Raw genomic sequence first — 20,592 nt, 5'->3', positions numbered from 1 at the left:
TTGTTCTGCTTGGCCTGACAGGGCAGAATTAGGAGCACTGGGTGAAGAGCACTGGTTTGAAGGCAGGACACAGGTTCAAATCCTGCCTGTCTGCCATTACTATCTGTGTGACTGTGGGCAAGTCATTTATCCTCTTTGGTTTCAGTTTCTTCATCTTTAAAATGAGGGAGTGGGGTAGGGGCAGCTAGGTGGCACAGTGGTTAGAGAACCGGCCCTGGAGTCAGGAGGACCTGAGTTCAAATCCGGCCTCAGACACATGATACTCACTAGCTGTGTGACCCTGGGCAAAGTCACTTAACCTCAATTGCCTCGTCAAAAAAAAGAAAAAAAATGAGGGAGTAGGCTCTTTCCTCCTTGGAGTTCTTCAAGCAAAAGCTCTTGCACTGTTTATATATGTTGGAAAGGGGGTTCTTGTCAAGTGTGGTATGGGCTGGACGGTCGTACGGACTTCTTCCTGCTCTGAGATTCTGTGTGGTCATTCCCCTTCCCCCTACTTCTGTGGGCCTCATTTTCCTTGTCACATGGGACAATATGATTTCTACTGTCCCTCCCAGCTCTGACATTCTGTGTTCCGTGTTCTAAGTTCCCTTCTAGTCCAGACGTTCTGTGTTCTATGCCCTAAGGTCCCTCCTAGCTCTGACATCCTGTATTTCATGTTTTAAGTTCCCTTCCAGCCCTGACATTCTCTCTTCTGTGTTCTAAGGGCCCTCCCAGTTCTGACATTCTCTGGGCTGGGTTCCTTTCTAGCTCTCACTTTCTGTGTTCTAAAGTCTTAGGATTATCATTAGCAGATCTCACGAATGTTTTCATGGTCTCAGAGGGCGAGGAGGATTATGGGTCCCTTCAGTGTTTCTGCAGCCCATCTGGTTGAATGTTCCATCATGCACATGCATGTATATATGTATAGGGCAGAGTTATCCATCACCCACAGAGTTCTATGATGGCTCCACGAAGGGAGTGTTGGGGGAGAACATCACCACCAACAAAACACCCCTCTGAATATTATCAACTGACCCATGTGCATAGCATGTGTATGGAACACATATGTGTATGTTTTTGAAAGAAGTGAGGCATAAATTATACAGAATTAAAGTCTAGTCAAGGGCTCAAATTTGGGGGGGGTTGGAAGGGGTTCTTTGGGGATCAGTATGGAGACATGATACCCAACCCATTTTCTTCCCTAGGCGTCCCTGGAGCTTTCAGTGCCAGACATTAGCAGAGCAGGCAGGGTGCCTGGACCCTGAGCACCAGCCAAACCCCAGGGGAAGCATCGTATTTCTCCACTACAGCTCATAGCCAAGAAATGCATTTCCCTCCTGGCCCTCCCTTTGGATCTTGTCCACAAAAACAGACAGGGGAGGGGTAGCTGGTGTTTGTGTGTTCCTAAGGGAATAACTCAAGAAATAACTCAGCCTCATGGCTGACCCTCTCTCCAGAACTTGTCTCCCATTTGCCCAGACTTGAAATCAGTTATGGAAAACATGAGAACCCAAAACATCAGAGCTTGAATGGCCCTTAGGATATAGAATATCAGAGCTAAGAGGGGCCTAAGAACATAAAACATGCAAGACTCTTAGAAATAGGGTCTTATACCATAAATGCACTCTGCTTTGTCCTCACCTCCCCATTCCTCTGCCCCTTGCAATCTGGTTTACATCCCCTCTACTTTCGCAAATCTCCTTTTCATCATATTCAATGGTCTTTTTTCTGTCTTATTCATCTTGACCTCTTGTCAGCACTGAACGCTGGATTGTCCTTGGCTTCCATGATACCCTTCTTTCATGGTTCTTTTCCTGATTGAACATCTCTCTCCTTTACTGGTTCCTTATCTTCCCCGGCTACCCTTAAAACATGGCATCTAGTGATTCTTGTGCCTGGGGCAGCCCCAACTGGTTATGGGGTAAGGGGGATGAAAGATGTCTTCAAATGGATTTTTTAAGGGGTGAATAGGAGAATCCAGGACAGTTCTTGTGTTCACAGATCCAGGCAGGCAGAGCGGATGTCCCTTTTCCACACACAATGGAGGCCAGACGACACGGGCTTGTGATTTTTCCTTTTTTTTCTGTGGGAGCACTTGTGTATATAAGGACCATTTAAAAAACTTTATTTGTGTTTTTGGTGAGGCAATTGGGGTTAAGTGACTTGCCCCAAGTCACAGAACTAGTGAGTGTTATGTGTCTGAGGCCGGATTCGAACTCAGGTCCTTCTGAGTCCAGGGCTAGTACTCTATCTACTGTGCCACCTAGCTGCCCCCTAAGGACCATTTTTGTCAGCGGGGGAGGATACCTGCTCAGCTAGACCTGAGTCAATGCCAACTTAATCCCTTAATATAGTAGCATAGGCCCTTTACCACCCCATGGCTAGGGCTGGAGCTCATCCACTGTCAGTGTGAAGAGAGTCCAGAAAACTTAGAAGTAGTAGTACCATATGGGGAAGAAACAGATAAATGAGTGAAGAAGCGATGATATGATCATAGATTTTAGAGACGGAGCCTCCTCATTTAGCAGATGGGGAAACTGAGGCTCATAGTGTCTAAATGATCTGTCCATGGTCATACAGTAAGTATCTGAGGTGTGATTTGAATTCAGGTCTCCTTGATTCCCAGTTTAGTACTTCCCCATGATGCCTCAGCCCTCCTCATCTCAATCTTGGCAGTAGGCGGCCCGGTGATCCATTCCTCACATCACAAGATGCCTTGTGCCCTCCAATCCTTGCACTTCCAGATCCATCAGAGACCCCAGGACAGTGCCCAGTAGGGTTGTGGGATGGAGCAGGGGGAGAGATAAGGACAGCAGGACTGGGTTGGGTCTGGAAGGAGCTTATTTGGGGTGACTGCCAAGGGGATGAAGTGTGTTAAGCTCTGTTGTTTTTATATGTCAGAGGACTGCAAGGGCTTTCAGCACCCTCTAAATTTGATGTTCTAGCTGGAGCAAAGCTCCCAGTTACTCCTCCCTAGTTACAGCTCTGGCATTCTCACTAGGATCTATCGTAGGCCCTCTTATTTCTCTTTGTGGTCTCCTCTGGTGATCTCTACTTCCATGTCTTCTATGCAGATGACTCCAAAATAGATATCATTTCTGACCTCTCTCCGAAACTTCATTTCCATATTTCTAACTCTACTTGCTAGCACCTCAAACTCAATGTGTCTAAAACTGATCTGATCATTTTCCATCTCTACCTTCTCTTTATCTGTTAATAACACCAACCTTTCAATCAACCTTGGCATACCTCTTTTTTTTTTTGAGGTGATCAGGGTTAAGTGACTTGCCTAGGGTCACACAGCTAGTAAGTGTCTAAGGTCAAATTTGAACCCAAGTCCTCCTGACTCCAGGATCATGCACTATCCGTTGCACCACCTAGCTGCCCATCCTTGGCATAACTTTTGATGTTACCTTTCATTTTTCCTAGTCTTTCCCTCTTGCTATCCATCTAATCCGTTGCTAAGTCTCATCTTTTCTGCCTTGGTGATCTCCTTACACATGGTCCCTCCTCTCCGCTCTTAAAATGCCCCAGGGTAGATCCCTCATCTCATCTCCACCCAATTCTTGTAAGATCCTTCTTACTGGTCTTCCTGCCTCCTCTTCAATCTATCCTCTTCACTAGTGTCCAAGTAACCTTCCTTTACATTTCTATGGTGAGATCACTCCTTTTTCCAAAAAGCTTCAATGTCTACTGCTTACTGAGTAAAGTTTAAACTTAGGACCCTGGCCTCCAAAGGCCCTCTGCAGTTAGACTTTAACCCCCTCCCTGCTGCCCCCAGTGCTCCCTTATTCTCCTTTCTTCCTTCTATTCCTAACCTCTGCCCTTTCCCAGCAGTGGCTCCTAATCTTACAACCAATGGCCTCACCTAATATTTTTGTTTCTTTTTTTTTATTTAAAAAATATTTTAATATAGTATTTAATTTTTTCCCAACTACATGTAAAGATAATTTTTAACATTCATTAAAAAATTTTTTAAGTTCTAAATTTTCTGCTTCCCTCCCTTACTCCTCCCCCCCCACAAGATGGTTATGGGTTATGTACTCATGTAATATTTCCGACTCACCTTTTCAGCCTCTCTTACACTATCTCTCTCATTGTTCTATGTAGCTCCTGCTACCTTTTCCTGTCCCTTTGATTATTTCCCCCCTCTCCCCAAGCCACTGAAATAGCCACTTCCCTTCTACCCTGCTCATTCCTCCTCCGCTTTCTACCATCTTCATCTATTTGGGTACTTTCCTTCCTTCAAGGCCCAATTCAGAGACGCCATCCTAAAGCCATCTCTGACAACTCCCAGCCCCCTCTTCTGCATCCCCTCCATTCCCCTGGCTGCCAAGTGCAAATGATCTCTGGGTCCTCAAATTTCTCATAGCGTTGGGCTTGGCTCTCCTGTGCTCTATCACGCTTTTCTTTCCATTGGCTCTTTGTGCATTTGTAACACCCTCCTAGACTATTCGACCCGATACCCCTAGATGGCAGGAGCCACGTGATGCTTCTGCTGGTCTTCCCAGCCCTGAGCCTCTAGCCTTGCACCAGCAGGTACTCAATCAATGTTTATTGAATTGAACTAGAAAGGACCGAGGGATCATCCAGTTGAGCCCTCTCATTTTATAGCTGGGGAAATCGAGGCCAAGGCAGTGGAAGGGACCTTACACACAAACGAGCTTCTACTCCCTTTTAAACACAGTTTTGAGATGGAAGGAGCTCATGAATTACTTATGACCTGTAACACTGATGCTGGAAATCAGGCCTCGATTTGAGAAAACCCATTAGACAACAATGCTACCTCCATCTGCCCCCATCCCCCACCTCCAACAAGCCAGCTAAACAAACCAGCTCACCTGTGGGCAGGTGATCCAGTTTACAGAAAACTAGGTTGAGGAGCTGGGGGAATAGCTGAGTTCCTCCACTTATTACACTGAAAATAGGTATTCAATTTCCAGCAAGCTGACAAAGAAAATTCCTGGTAACTATAGTGTGTTGGAAAGAACTCTAGATGGGAGGGTCAGGGGCCCCCAGTAAGTCCTGGCTCTGCTCTTTACTCACTTTGTGACCTTCCCTTTTTAGGCCTAAGGCTTTGTAGGAGAGAGGTGAAATGTTTATTTGACTGACTGACTGGTCTCTAGGTTCTCCCAATTCTGACATCCTGTGTTCTAAGGGCCCTCCTAGCCTTGACATCCTGTGTTCTAAGGGCCCTCCCAACTCTGACATCCTGTGTTCTAAGGGCATTCTAAGGGCCCTTCCCGTCTGACGTTTTGTATTCTAATGAGCCTCCTAGCTCTGACTTTCCATGTCTTAGCATCCCTTCCAGCTCTGTAATTCTACAATTTAAGGTCCCTTCTACCTCTGAGATTCTCTCCTTTTCCCTCTCCTTCCCTAGAGTCAGTAAGAGGCCCTTGTCTTACAGTGAATGCATTTGCATTCTGCAATTCATCCCCACCTCTCACCTCTCATCTCTCACATCTCCTCCAGCCTCACCTAGCCCACAGCTTCCACTTAGAACATTCTGCGTTTTAAGGTCCTTTCTACCTTCAATGTTTGGTGTTCTAGAGTTTCTCCCTGTATTGATGTTCTCTGTCCTATATGCAATTATCCACAAAAGGATTTGCATAAACAAGGGGCATCAATGGATTCCATCTCCATAATGGTAATATCTTACATTAATATAGCACTTTGAGGGTTGCAAAGCATTTTATAACTGTATCTCTATCTATCTATCTATCTCATCTTATTTTATCCTCACAACCTTGTAAGGTAGGTATTAATTTTGTTATTATTATTTTTATTATCATCGTTTTACAAAAGAGGAAACAGGCTGAGAAAGTCTCAAACACTCACTAGCAGTGTGGCCCTGGGCAAGTCACTTAACCCTGTTTGCCTCAGTTTCCTCATCTGTAAAATGAGTTGGAGAAGGAAATGGCAAAGTGCTCCAGTATCTCTGCCAAGAAAACCCCAAACAGGGTCACAAAGAGTCAGACACAACTGAAAGGACTCAACAGTTTGTAACTGTGGTGGAGTTTGATCCAAGTCCAGAGCTCGCTCCATCGGAGGCCTCTTCTAAGGGATTTGCATGGTCAGGACCAGTGCTAATTTCCCCTTCCTTCATCTTCTCCCAAAAAGGGGACAATGGGATGAGGGCAGAGGGCAGACAGCTGAGGGCACTCACCAACAAAGGCATCCAACAGACGGTGGCGACGACCATGATGCCCAGCAGCTGTGCCATCATCTCCACCTCGCTGTCTCGTGGCCGCTGGCACGCCGCCTCTTGGTCATGGTAGACACGGCACAGGGTGACCACGCTGATGGTGTTGAAGATGAAGGAGAGGCCCACAAAAGGCACCCAGCAGCGCAAAGAGCAGACCGAAGGTCACGTCACCCACCTGGGACCCCAGAGTCAAGAAGCACCAGGAGCCGGGGTACTGGATGGTGTATCGACCCAGGCCAATGACAGGGAGGAGGCCCAGGCTAAAGGAGGCTGCCCATACTAGTCCCACGGTGGCCCAGGCCCGGCGCTGGGATGCAGCTGCCGGGCGTGAAAAAGGCTGGTTGATACCCACAAAGCGCTCGGCTGCCATGGCAGTGCCCAGGAGGAGCGGGCTCAGGCCAAAGAAAACCATGGCTACACCCATGAACTTACACAGGTGGCAGCCAGGGTCAGTGCCAGCCCAGTCAAAGAGTGTGGCATGTTGAGAGACAACCACAGAGCCAGTTACAAACAGCCCCAGGAAGTCAGTGAGCACCAAGCCACAGAGGAAGGTAAGGAAGGAGGAGCGAGCCCGGTAGCTGTTCACCCGTCGGGCGCTGGCCAGCACCGCCAAGGCCAGAAGGTTAGAGGCCAGGCCCACCAGGCAGAAGGTGGCAGCAAACCAGGGTGAAGCGATGAGCCGCCGTTCATCCTGGCTGATGTTCATAGGCCGGGAACAGGGCAGTGGGGCAGGGGCACTGGTGTTTTGAGAGGTTGGCATCAGGCATGGGGCCACTTCCCCTGGCAGGCACATGGCAAAAGCAGGGCTCACAGCCCCATTCCCTGGCAAAACTTGCAAAAGATGTGTGGCTGTAGGATGGCTTCTGCCTGGCACACTGGCGTCCCCTTCAAGGATACCCCTGGGGGCAAAGACAGAAATATCAGTTATAACGGAAGGGTAGCATCTCGGAGTCAGCGGGAAAGGAACTTACAACAGGGAACGCCAGAGCTGGGAAGGGGCCTTAGACCAGAGGACGGCAGTCAGTCAGCAAACATTTATTAAGCTCTGACTGTATGCCATGCACTGTGCTAGGAATACAAAGAAAGGCAGAAATATGATGCTTGCTCTCAGGGAGCTCACATTCTAATAGGGGAGATAGTGTGTAAATAACTAATGTGCAAAATGATGTAAACAATACAATGGAAAGTAATATCAGAGGGAAGGCACTGGGGAGGGAGGAGAGGGAAGTGGGGAATTGGGAAATGCTTCCTGTGGAAGGTGGGATTTGAGTCAAGTCTTTAAGCAAGCCAGTGAAAGCTGGGAAGTAGAGGCGAGGAAGGAGAGCCTGGGTGACAGCCAGGGCAAAAGTGTGGAGATGGGAGATTGAGAGAGGACCAGAGAGGTTGTGTTGTGCAGAACATGGAAGGGAGTAAAGTTTAAGAAGGCTTTTTAAATGTCAAATGGGAGAGCCTGGAACAGAGAAAGTCAGAGGTGGGGACGATCCTGTCTTAGGGACCAGCTAATCATCTTCCAGAGGGGAAATAAGTCCGAGATAAAGGACAGGACCTGGTAAGTCAGGGGCCAACTGCCTTGTCTGAACCCTTCAGGAGGGTGGAGGGTGGTGGGTGGGGAGTATTTGTTTGGCAAAGGCAATCTGGGGACCAGAGTCCCAGGATTTTCTTTCAAGCCCCACATACTTCTGCTCTAATAATAATAATAGTAGTACAATAATAATTATTATAATAACAGTAATAATAATAATAATGATGATGATAATGATAAATACTCCCGATCCTGAGGGAGGGCATAAGCACCCATTAAAATGCTTATTTAAGCACCCACCGTGTGACAGGTACAAGACTAAGCACTGTGCAAGTATTACCTCATTTGAGCCTGTGAGGGAGGTGCTATTATTATCCCCATTTTACAGGGGAGGAAGGTGAGGCACAGGTTAGGTGGCTTGCCCAAGGTCACACAGCTAGGAAGTGTCTGAGGCTGGATTTGAATTCAGGTTCTCCTGAGTCCAGGCCCAGCCCATCCGCTGCACCATTCAGTGGCCTTTCGAAGTGGCCGCTTTCCTAACCCAATCCTGGGAAGCACATACTTTTCAGAGAGGGAAGGTAACTGGGCCATGGTCACAGGGTGAGCTAGCAGTGCGAGCCCTCCGGGGTCCAAGCCCAGCTCTCTTTCCACGACACTGCTCCCTCCACAAAGCTGGGGCAGCATCCCTCTCTGGTCCTTGCCTCAGCCTCCCTGGGATGAAGCATTCCACACTTCTTATCCCTTCTCTGAGCTTGGGTCTGTCCCCTTCTCTGCCCGTGGAGCTGTTCCTGGGCCCCCTGGTGTTCTGGGTCCTGGGCTGTGGGGGTTGCAGAAGATGGCACAGTCCCTCCTGCCTCTCCTTGGGAAGCTCACAGTCCGACTGGGGAGATGAATGACTCCCACGCGTGGCACAGAGATGCATCCTATGATCCCATGCCGTCATGTGTGGGCCACGGGCCACGCAGTCAGGGCTGTTGGAGATTCAAGGAAGGAGAAAACCACTGAAGATTGGGGTGGCTAAGGAAGGCTTCCTGGAGGAGGAAGGGCTTGAGCTGGGCCTTGAAGGCTAAAAAAGCAGAGAGGAGAGAGGAGATCACTGGGTTTGGGGGTAGGGATGGGACTGGATTGGGAAAGGACATTAACAGGGATCTGGAGACTTGCCAAGGGCAGAGGGATGGTGCAGGGAGCAGGGGGAGAGAGGGTTGGAGAGGTGCCCAGGCCAGACCCTGGCTTGGGGTCAGGGACAGGGAAGCATGGAAGACTCCTGAGGGGGGGAGCAGCGTGATGAGTCCAGTGCCACAGGTGGCAAGGTGACTTTGGCCCTCAGCCCTGGAACCTCTGGATCTTCCCCTCCAGCCCAGGCCCTTTTCCCATCATTGTAATTGGGTCCCTGGCTGGGTTAAAGCTCCGCTGGCAGTTGTCTGTCTCTTATCTCCTCTATAAATTATCCAGTGGGGAATCAACTCCTGGGACCAAGTTTCTCAATGCTCCTGCTCCCTGGGCCTCTGGCCAAAGCCTCAGAGAGCTCCTCCCTTCTTTCCCAAAGTTCCCCTCCCCACCCATCCCCTCCCCCTCCCCTTGTTTGTAAGGCAACAGAGCCCCTCTAGCTTGTCCACGTTTCTCCTCAGATGCTGATGCAGCTCTCCAGATGTGACCTGAACACAGCAGGGCCTGCTTGCTTCTGCCACTGACCAGAAGGGATGCTGTTCTCCCCTTCCAAAGTGTCAGAACTCATTCCCCCAGGTCCTAAGACAACAGCATCTGTTTCTTGAATCTAGCATCCCCTTCCCATCTCTTCAATAGACGCTCCAAATGCCAGGTTTAGGAGGGGGGTAGATAGCCTGAGCAGCTGCTGGACCCCTGAGGAAAGGGGATCAATTCTGATCCCCTCAGAAGCCTCAGGCCAGAAAGGGGAGCAGGAACCCTTCCCCCAGCTGTGGCATCCTATGGTGTCTCATATCCATCCTCTCTTTGATTCCATTGAGCCTCCATCTGAGTATTAGGCTCATTTCCTTCTGCCTAGACTACTAAAGAGGAAGGAGATGGGGCTCCTTCTGTAGGCCTGCTTACTTATTTTCCTCCTGTATAAAGCGCCAGAGTTGACTTTCCAAAGCCCAACTCTGATAAGGACCTTCCCTAGTTTAGAAGCTTTCAGCAGGTCCCCATCGCACACAGCGAAAAGTCCAGATCCTCAGCCTGACATCCCATACTCCAGGTCCACCTCCTCTTTGAGGATCCCTCCCCTTAAGTCAGGCTGGGCTCCTTCTCCCTATTCTCTGCAGGAAGAATTGCAGAATGTCTGTCAGTCACCCAGTCAGTCATCTGTGAATACAAAGAAAGTCCCTGCCCTTAAGGAACTCAAAGTCTAAAGAGGGAAACCAAGCACAAACCTCTAAGAACGAATGCACAAGATATCTAGAGGGTAAATTGGGAGAAATTCAAAGGGAGACTCAGATTGAAGGAGGCCAGGAGAGGTTTCTTGCAGAAGGTGGGACGAGTAGCTGAGACCTGAAGGAAGCCAGGGAAGCCAGGAGGCAGAGATATGGAGAGAGAGAGAGAGTTCCAGACAGGGAGTGAGGGAGGATGGCCAGTGAAAGTGGACAGAATCGGGAGACGGAGAGTTTTGTCTGAGGGGCAGCAAGGAGGATAGTGTCACTGCATGGCAGGGTACATTTTAAGCATATGAAGAAGACTGGAAAGGTAGAAAGGGGCCAGAGCATGAAGGGCTTTGAGAGCCAAACAGAGGATTTTTGAATTGATTCTGGAGGTGAAAGAGCTTGAAGGGTCATTAGAAATCATCTAGTTAAAACCTATCCTTTTACAGATGAGGAAACTGAGGCTCACAGTAAAAGTGACTCGCCTAAGGTAATGCAGCTGTTATCTAGTAGAGCAGGCAGTGAGACCCAGGCCCAGTGGTCTTTCTCATAGGCCTCCAGTTTCTCTCACCAGGCTCATTTGTCCCTCTGTGCCAACTTCCCAAGGCAAGGCAGTCAGAAAATGAGGGGACAGGTCGCATGGCGTTCATTTCTGGCAAAATCACTGACAATATTAAAGAGGCAGACTGTTAATGAACCTCTAGAAAAAGGAAGAGCTGATTACAAAGAGCTGGCATGGCTCCACTACAGCAGCGAATTTCTTTTCCTTTTCTCAGTGGGGTCATTTGACTGGTCGGTCACAGTAATGTGTCCGTATAAGTTAACCTAGATTTTGGCACAGCTTGCAAAAGCATCCCATGTTGTTCTTGTGGATAATCTGGGGTGATGTGGGCTAGATGGTTAATTGGGTGGCTTCAGAGCTAGCTAAATGGCTGAAGCCACAGAGAAGTCATCAAGAGTTCAATGTCAGCTTAGGAGGTCTCCAGTACAGTAGCCTAGGGACCTCTCTTTTTGACGCTGTAATTAACCTTTTTATCAGTAGTTTGGATAAAGACATGGATGGTATACTTATCAAACATGATGGTTGAAAGGGTCAAGATCTAAAGATATTAGGATGAATTTGGTAAGATGAAGTTTAATAGGGATAAAGGGGAAATTTTACACTTGAGGTGTCGTGACTACATAGCAGTTCACTTGGAAAAGATCTAGAGGTTTCAATAGATAGTAAGCCCAATATGAACCAACAGTTATTGAAGCCAAAAAAAAAAAAAGCTAATGCACCTTAAGCTCCATTGAGAGAGACCTCCCAGGACAAGGGAGGTAATGGGCTGGATGTGCTCTATTCAGATTAGATTACATTTGGAGTACGTGTTCAGTGTCGGGAATCACATTTTAGGAAAGACATTTAGGAAGGATAAGCTAGAGAAGGTTTGGAGAGGGGCAGCAAGGGTATTGAGATAATGCCACTTGGGGATACGGTGAAGGAACTGGGGACGTTCAGCTTGGGGAAAAAGAAGCATCGAATGGACGGTTGGGGGTGGGAAAGCAGCGTTACAGTTCTTTCAAACATTTGATGGTTGTCAGGTAAAAGAGGGATCAGACTTGTTTTGCTTGGCATCAGAAGGCAGAAATAGGGACAATGGGTGGAAGCTGCTGAGAGGCAGATAAAGGTTTGACATCAGGAAAAACTTCTTTAGCATCAAGGCCATCACGGAGTAGAATTGGCTGCCTTGGAAAGCAGTGAGCTCTCCATCACTGGAGGTTTTCAAGGAAAGACCAAATGACCACTTGGCAGGCATGTGGTAGAGGGGATTCTTGTTCAGGTATGTGTTGGACTTAATAACCTGAGGGCCTTCATAATGCTGAGATTTCATGATTCTGTGATTCTCCCCTCCCCCATCCCATTCTTCAACTTCTTTGCTCAGGAAGCTCTTCCGGAACCTCCCCCCACCATCAGCTCAGGACCTTCCTTGCAGCCTGTCTGGAGCCAGATGTTCTGGCCACGTGTGGGGACCAAGGCTGGAGGCTAAGGTCAGGTCAGACCAGGATGCCGGGGTTAGGGTCAATGTCATGGTTAGGATAGGCCTATCTGGCCAGGCCTAGGCCGAGGCGATACTGGATTCCAGTGCCATGGCTGTTTCCACCACTTCCCAGGCCAAGGCCTATGGGCTGGGTCAGGAAAAGACTCCTACCAAGAATCTTTGATACTCATGTAGGGGAAGAGAAGAAGGAGGGAACAGCAGCACGTGTCCCCAAAGGGATAACACCGACCTTTTCCCAACAACTGTTGAATCCCATCAACTACTGTTATCACACACACACACACACACACACACCCCTCCCCTAGGACCACACAATACCCCTTCAATCTAGTCCTAACCCCTCCCACCTTGAGAGAAAACAGAGCAAAGGATGGAGGAACATTGAGGAATGGATAGAGAAGGACAAGAAATGGTGTAACTAGATGCACCCCAAGGATCTAAGACTTGGGTCTCTGTTCCTGCTTCAGATAAAAATGCTTCCGTTTTCATAAGCATGTACAACAGACAAAGCACTTTCCCCACAATGTCCTTATGATGTCAGCATTGCAAGGATCAATAATCCCCATCTTTTAAAAAGATGGGTCTCCTCATGTCACTCAGTTCGGAGGTTCAGGGGCTACTCCCAGGCCTCATCCCACTGATCATCATGGCAGCTTTAGCCTGTTCAGTTTCCAACATGAGTAATTTTGGCCCTCTTTAGGCAACCTGGTGGCCTTCCTTCTCCCAGAGAGGTCACCATATTAATGTGTGGACATCCCTGTTGCAGTCCACTGCCGCCCAGAACTCCTGAGCTCTAGACATCCGAAGCCGCCACTTCCCCAGTGGCTCAGATTACAGGTGTGTGTACCACAGGGCCCCATCCTCATTTGACACGTAAGGAAGATAGGTTCAAGAGAAGGAAGGTAGCTTGTCCAAGGTCACATAGCTAATTTGTTTCAGGACTAGAGACTGAACCCATATTTCCTGTTTCCAAATTTAGTGTTTTTTTCATTAGACCATAGCAAGCTAACTTTATCTTGGTCTCTCTTCCTCAGGCTCCTGAAACCTGATCCACCTTGGGCAAGAAAGATTGTGTGTGTGTGTGTGTGTGTGTGTGTGTGTATGTGTCTATGGGGGGTTTGTGGGTGTTGCTGTTGGCAGTTACTGTGGCGATCACAGGCCTGCCTCTAGAAATCACATGTGCAGATAAGCACCCCACACCATACACCCTTCCCTAGGGTATGGGTTCTGAGGCCAATCCCCTCCTGACATAGGATGAGAGAGTCCCTTCTGCACATATCTGATCTTTTCCCCAACCTCATCATCCTCAAAGCCGTCCCATTCCGAGCCTTTAGCCCTGTTCCTGAAACTGTGTGACCTTTCTGTTTGTGTATAGTTCTGGGTTTAAGGCCATGGATAAGCTGGAGAATGTTCAGATGGGCGAAAAGCCTCAAGTTCATGTCGTATCAAGACTGTTTGCAGAAACAAGAGATGCTGCTACACAGAGCTGGAAGAAGTCATGAGATCATGGTGACCCGCCCACCACAAACTGCTGTTATTGGCTCTTAACTAGGCCCTGACTCCAGCAAGACACTATCCTTTTATTCCTCCCCTAATTGATTCTCTATCCTATTCACCATCAAAGCTATTTCAGACTCTCTCTTTATTCTTTTTTTTTGTGTGAGGCAATCAGGGTTAAGTGACATGCCTAGGGTCACACTGCTAGTAAGTGTCAAGTGTCTGAGGCTGCATTTGAACTCAGGTCCTCCTGATTCCAAGGCTGGAGCTCTATCCATCACGCCACTTAGCTGCCCCATCTTTTCTTTATTCTTAAGCCTCCCACAGTACCTCCCCCCATCCTTCCTCTGAGGACTTCTCCTCATACTTGAAAAAAAAAATTGAGACCATTCATCAGGGAGCTTCCTCTTATTCCACTCTCTTCATTTCACATTTTCCTGATAGCACACCCCACTATCTTCTCTTTTACTCCCCTCTCTTTTGAAGACCAGCCCTTCTTCTTGGAGGCAGCTAGGTGGCTCAGTAGATAGAGTACTGGACCTGGAGTCAGGAAGACCTGAATTCAAATTTGGCCTCAGACACTCAGTAAGAGTGTGACTCTGGGCAGGTCATTAACCTCTGTTTGCTTTAATCAAGGGGAGAAGGAAATGTCAAACTATTCCAATATCTTTGCCAAGAAAACCTCACATGGGGTCACAGAATTGGACATGGCTGAATAACAACAACCCTTCTCCCTGCCAAGGCCAGTATCATCACGTGGACCCTTGATCCCATCCCCTCTCATCTTCTTTACCAGATTGCTTCTGCAACATCCCCTTCTGTCTAATCTCCAATACCTTCATGTCTACTGGTGCCTTCCCGGCTGCCTATAAACATGGCGGTCTCTCCCCTTCTTAAAACCAAAACCAAAATCCCTTACTAGCTTCTACCATCCTTGCTATTTATCCCACCTTCTTTCTCAGTCTCTTTCCCTCCTCCAGCAGCTAGTGATTTTCCCATTGAGATTAGTTTCCACCTTCTCAATATCTCCTATCTAGTTATTTGTGTATCATATACTACAATAGAATGTGAGCTCCTTGAAGGCAGGGAACTCTTTTTTGCCTTTCTTTGTATCCCTGGCTCTTTGCATAGTGCCTGGCACATAGTAAACTCTAAATAAATGCTTGTTTTCTTAACTGGTTATCATCTTATATCTCTCCTCTCCTTCACAGTGAAAATCCTCAAAAAACTATCTGCACGTGGGGCTTCCACTTCCTCTTCTTTCATTCTCTTCTAAACTTTCTGCAAAATTGAGTCAAACCTCATTGTTCAACTGAAACTTCTTTTTCCACATTACCAATGGTCTCTTAAAATCGAATGGCCTTTTTTCAGTCTGAAGACTTCTCTGCAACACGTGATGCTGTTGACCACTTTGTCTGCCTGTATACTCTTTCCTCTGCAGGTTTTCATGACCCTGATCTCTCTTGGTTTTCTCCTACATGTCTGACTGTACCCTCTCAGTTTCCTTGGCTGGAACTTTATCTATGTCATGCCCACTAACTGTGACTCTGTCTTGAGACCTCTTCCTTTCTCTCTACACCAAGGTTTCTTAACTTGGAATCCCTGAACTTTAAAAACAAATTTTTTTTGATAACTGTGTTCCAAAATGGTTGATTTTCTTTGAATCTTATATATTTTATTTTATGCATTTAAAAACATTCCAAGGCAGCTAGGTTGGTGCAGTGGATAGAGCACCGGCTCTGGAATCAGGAGGACCCGAGTCCAAATTTGGCCTCAGACATGTAACACTTCCTAGCTGTGTGACTCTGGGCAAGTCACTTAACTCCAATTGCCTCACAAAAAAAAAAAAAAAAGAAAAGAACAACGAAACAAAAGAAAAAACCATTCCAAGAAGGGTGAGACTACCAATGAGGTTCAGGACACATAAAAGGGTGAGAATCCTGGCTCTCTGTTCTCTCACCTTGTGACCTTGTAAACTCGTCAGGTTCCATTTTCATTTCTCTGCAGCTGACTTCCAGATCTATATATCCAACCTTCCTCCATTTTCTGAGCTCTAGTCCAACATTACCAAACTTCCTAGAGGATATTTTGAATGGGAGGCCAGAACCAACATGTCCAAAAATAGATCTCATTATTTTCTCCTCTCCTCCCCTAACCCCCTATCTTCCTCCCTTCCTGTTACAAATATCCTGAGGTCTCTTCCAGTCCCAGCTCTGTGATCTTCTCAGTCATCCAGGTTCCCAACCTTGGTGTCATGCTCATCATCTCACTCTCATTTATCCTACATATACAATCAGTTGCTAAGTCTTATCATTTCTATCTCAACAATATCTCTCATATCCCTTACTTTTCACCCATATAACCACCGTGGTAGTTTGGGTATGCTGGTAAATGTTTAACAATGGGTTTTCCATTTAACACACTTTAAAATTTAATCTCCAGTTGGCTCCACATCCCTGGTTTAGGCCCTCATCACTTTTTGCCTGGAGTATTGGGACATCCTTCTAATTAGTCTTTGCAACAAGTCTCTCACCACTCCAATCCATCCTCTATACTGGCAGCAAAATGAATTCTCTAAAATGAAGATCTGATCACATTTTCCCCCTCCAATTATATTGAAATACAAGTCATAAAAATATTTTTAAAAAGTTCACAGACCTCAGGTTAAAAAATCCCGATATAAAGATGAAAAACACTATCTAGCAATTATGGTACTTTAAAGCTTGCAGCACTCTTTACAAATATTATTTTATCCTCCCAACAACTTTGGGAAGTAGGTACTATTATTAGCCCCATTTTACAGTTGAGGAAATAAAGGCAGACAGAGATAAAATGACATCCAAGGTCTCATAGCTAATCAGTGTCTGAGGTAGGATCTGAACTCAGGTCTTCCTGACTCCAGGCCTAGCACTCTATCCATTGCACCACCTAGCTGCCAGTGAAAAGGGAAAAGGACCCCAGGACAGAGGCTTGGGGGTCACCGAAGTTAGTAGGCATGAAATAAGAATCCAGCAAAGAAAACTGCAAAGGAGTAGTCAGACATATCATGAAAATCCAGAAAGAAAAGGGTATCTAGGAGGAGAAGGTGGTCAATAAATTCAGTGGCTCCCTATTGCCTCCAGGGTCAAATGTAAAACCTTCTCTGTTTGGCTTTTAGAGCTCTTCACTGGCCCCTCATATCTTGCCAGAGTTTTAACATTGGTCTCCTCCAATCCCACCATATTGCCCATGCTCTGGCTATCTCCAATGCCTGGAATGCTCTTTCTCCTCAATTCTAACTGTTAGACTTCCCAGCTTCCTTATGACTTAACTCAAGTGGGCATCGTCTGCAGGTGGCCTTTCCCGATTTCCTCAGCTGCCGGTGCATCCCCCCAAAGGTTGCTTTGTATCCATTTTGTACGTATCATGTAAACACTCCTTATTTCTGTGATGTTGTTCCCTGGACTCCCAATCCTTATGACCCACCCAACCCGCTTCTTAAAGGCAGGAGCTATTTTCACTTTTCTTGACTATAGAATGCTGGAGGGGACCTGGCAGTATCTCAAAGTACCTAAAAGGGCTGTCTTGTGGGGAGGGATTAGTCTTGTTCTGCCTGGTCCCCAAGGGCAGGACCAGGGAGCTGTGGGGAGAAGTTGCAAAAGAGGCTGATTTATGTTGGATGGAAGAACTTTCTAATTACCTCTAATTAGTCCTAATTAGAGCTATAGCAAAGTGGAATGGGCTGCTTCCAGCAACATGGATTTATCCTCCTTGGAGGTCTTTAACTAAAGGCTCAGTATCTTTTTGTCAGGTGTATGGTAAAGGGGATTCTTTGGGAATAATAATAATAATAATAACGATAACAACAACAACTAATATTTAGAGAGCACCTACTATGTAAAAGATGCCATGCTAAGCACTTTACAAATATTATTTCATTTGATCCTCACAACAACTTTGGAAGGTAGGTGCTATTATTATTATCCCCATTTTACAGATGAGGAAACTAAGGCAAACAGAAGTTAGGTGAATTGTTAGGGTCACCCAGCTACTAAGTGTCTGAGGCTGAATTTGAACTCAGGTTTTCTTGATTTCAGACCTAGTGCTCTCTCCATTTCTCCCCCTAGCATGGTTTGGGCTAAATAGCAGCTGGTCCTTTCCAACTAGAAGATTCTGTAATTCTGTTGGCTCTCTGTTTCCCCTAGACTGTGACTGCCCCCAAGGGGCAGGCTCAAGTCTAGCCCTTCTGAGTCTCCCACAGATGACAATGTCCACATCTGCCCCTTTTCTACCTCCCGAGAGACTTTGACCTTTGAGAGGGCATGTTCCAGGACTGAGCCTTCTGCCCTCCCCAATACAGCTGAATGGTAGACAGCTTCTTGGGGAAGATGGTAAGCCATCTTTATTTGGTAAAGCTAGTGTCAGGGTTCTACCTGGAAGCTTGTGGTGCTGATGTGAGGCTCTCTCTCGCGCTCTCTCTCTCTCTCTCTCTCTGTCTCTCTCTCTCTCTCTCTGTCTCTGTCTTTCTCTCTCTCTCTCTCTCTCTGTCTCTCTCTTTCTCTCTGTCTCCTCTGTCTCTGTTTCTCTCTCTGTCTCTGACTTTCTCTCTCTGTCTCTGTCTTTCTCTCTCTGTCTCTCTCTCTTTCTCTCTCTCTCTGTCTCCTCTGTCTCTGTTTCTCTCTCTGTCTTTCTCTGTCTCTGTCTCTCTTTCTCTCTCTGTCTCTCTCTGTCTCTTTCTCTCTGTCTGTCACACACACACACACACACACACACACACATACACACACACACACACACACACACACACACACTATCTCTGTGGGGGCAGGTTCAGGGACTTTTCTCTTTGCTAAGATCTAGGGAAAGCAGATGACCTTACTTCAATGATCCAGGGGCTTACAAAAATCTCCCCAATAATCAGTAACTTGTTTTTTGTTCTTTCCTGTAGGGCTCTCAAAGTGTTTGATCTTGTAAGTTGTGTGTGTGTGTGTGTGTGTGTGTGTGTATGTGAATAGAGGGATAGACACTATTAACATACACATATACACAAAAGATGGGCATGCTAATGTATAGACACTCTTGTTGGCAAAAATGGAAACATACAAGATAGACAAACACTGGATATGCACACATACACACATATTGAGGGGCATACTAGCACAAACTCTGTTCAGATGCCAGCTGGCCTGTGATCTGGTTGGGCTAGGCTGAGAACTTGAACTAGGCATGCGTGGGCATCCCTAGCTTGTGGTTTTAAGTTCTCTGCAGGTGGTTTCAAGTTCCTGTCTCCCTGCCCCTAATCATCTAGGGTGAGGGGTAGTACTGGGGTTATGGCAAGCAAAGCATATTTACTATGACCTCCCTTCTCCTGCCTCCAAGGGTTTGCTGAGCCACTGCCCAAGGTGGAAGTTGGGTGGAATAGCTTGGGTCCCTTCCTTCCTTTAAGTCCCCTTCCCAGGGACCTGGGAAAGGCTTAGAGATACTCAGAAAACAAATGGGTCTAATCCCATCTCTGTCCATGGTCCCTGCCTCGTCCTTACCCTCTCCATCACTCCATCCTAGGATTATCTGATTATTGATAAAAAATAAAACTTCATATATAGATATTCACAGCAACACTTTTTGTGATAGTAAAAAAACTGGGGGCAGCTAGGTGGTGCAGTGGATAGAGTGCTGGCCCCTAGAGTCAGGAGGACGTGAGTTCAAATACGGTCTCAGACTCTTGATACTTACTAGCTGTGTGACCTTGGGCAAGTCACTTTAGCCCCATTGCCTAGCCAAAAAAAAAAAGTGTAAAAAAATACTGGAAAAAAAAGAACTGGAAGGTAGATAAATGCCCATCAATTGAGGAATAAACAAATGGTGGGTCATGAATATAACATAATATTTGTTGTTGGTTAGTGTTTCAGTTACGTCTGACTCTTTGTGGCCCCATTTGGGGTTCTCTTGGCAAAGATACTAGAGTGGTTTGCCATTTTCTTCTCCAGGTCATTTTATAGATGAGGAAACTGAGGTAAACAGGTTTAAGTGTCTTGCCCAGGGTCACACTGCTAGTGGGTATCTAAGGCCAGATTTGAACTCAGGAAGATGAGTCTTCCTACTCCAGGCCTGGTGCTCTATCCATATTTCTGCGCTCTTAGAAATGAAGAATAGGATGCATACTGAGAAGCATGGAAAGACTTACATGAACAGAGACAGAATGAAGCAAGAATAGCCCAGAAAGCAGAATACACAGGGAAGACAACAATGGAGATGGAAATAACCACCACCACAAAACAATCAAAAGTGAATGTTGTAGGATGACAAAGAACAAGCCAGGGCCCCTAAGAAGAGATAAGAGAGGACACCTTCCCCCACTCCTTTGCAGTGGTGAGAGGTCCATTGGTCTGATGCATATACTTTCAGGTTTTTTGATTTATTGATCAGTTTTGCTGAGTGTTTTTCTTTAAAAAATACTATGTGGGATGTCTTTCTGGGAGGGGGAGAGGAGTAGAGACACAGGGTGAAATTAAGATGATGTTAAACACAAAATATATTAATAATACACACACACACACACACACATATTTTGAAACATCCTAAGACCTTTGGGTCTTTCGGATTCTTTGGTATCATTATCTTTCTGATTTTTGCTTGTTTGTTCCAGGCTGAGGGAAAAAGGAATGCTGTCTTCTTGGTCCCCAGATATCTGCCCACCCTTAATCTTTCTGCAACTGAAGTCTCAAGGGATGAAGAACAAACATTTATTAAGCATCTACCATGTGCCAGGCACCGCGCTAAACATTTGACAAATGTTATCTTATTTGATCCTCACAGTAACCTTAGGAGGTAGGTGCTATTATTGTCTCTATTTTACGGTTGAGGAAACTACGGCAAATAGAGGCTAAGTGAATTTCTGAGGGTCACACAGCTAGGGAGTATCTGAGTCTAGATGTGGACTCAGGTCTTCCTGACTCAAGGCCTAATAGTCTATCCACTGTGCCACCTAACTAC

General features: G+C 46.6%; 1 protein-coding gene across 1 annotated transcript in view; it reads right to left on the bottom strand.

The window, feature by feature from the left end:
- The window catches only part of TBXA2R (thromboxane A2 receptor), a 39,655-nt gene that overhangs the window by 976 nt on the left and 18,087 nt on the right, over positions 1-20,592 (bottom strand). Inside the window, 2 exon segments of the mRNA XM_020969201.2 lie at positions 6,146-6,311; positions 6,313-7,083. Coding sequence (XP_020824860.1) covers positions 6,146-6,311; positions 6,313-7,083 — 937 coding nt within the window.

This window comes from Phascolarctos cinereus, unplaced genomic scaffold, assembly GCF_003287225.1.
Source record: "Phascolarctos cinereus isolate Bilbo 61053 unplaced genomic scaffold, phaCin_HiC Scaffold_4;HRSCAF=312, whole genome shotgun sequence".
Lineage (NCBI taxonomy): Eukaryota > Metazoa > Chordata > Mammalia > Diprotodontia > Phascolarctidae > Phascolarctos > Phascolarctos cinereus.
Note: the sequence above shows the minus strand (reverse complement) of the source record. Positions and strands in the feature narration are given on the sequence as shown.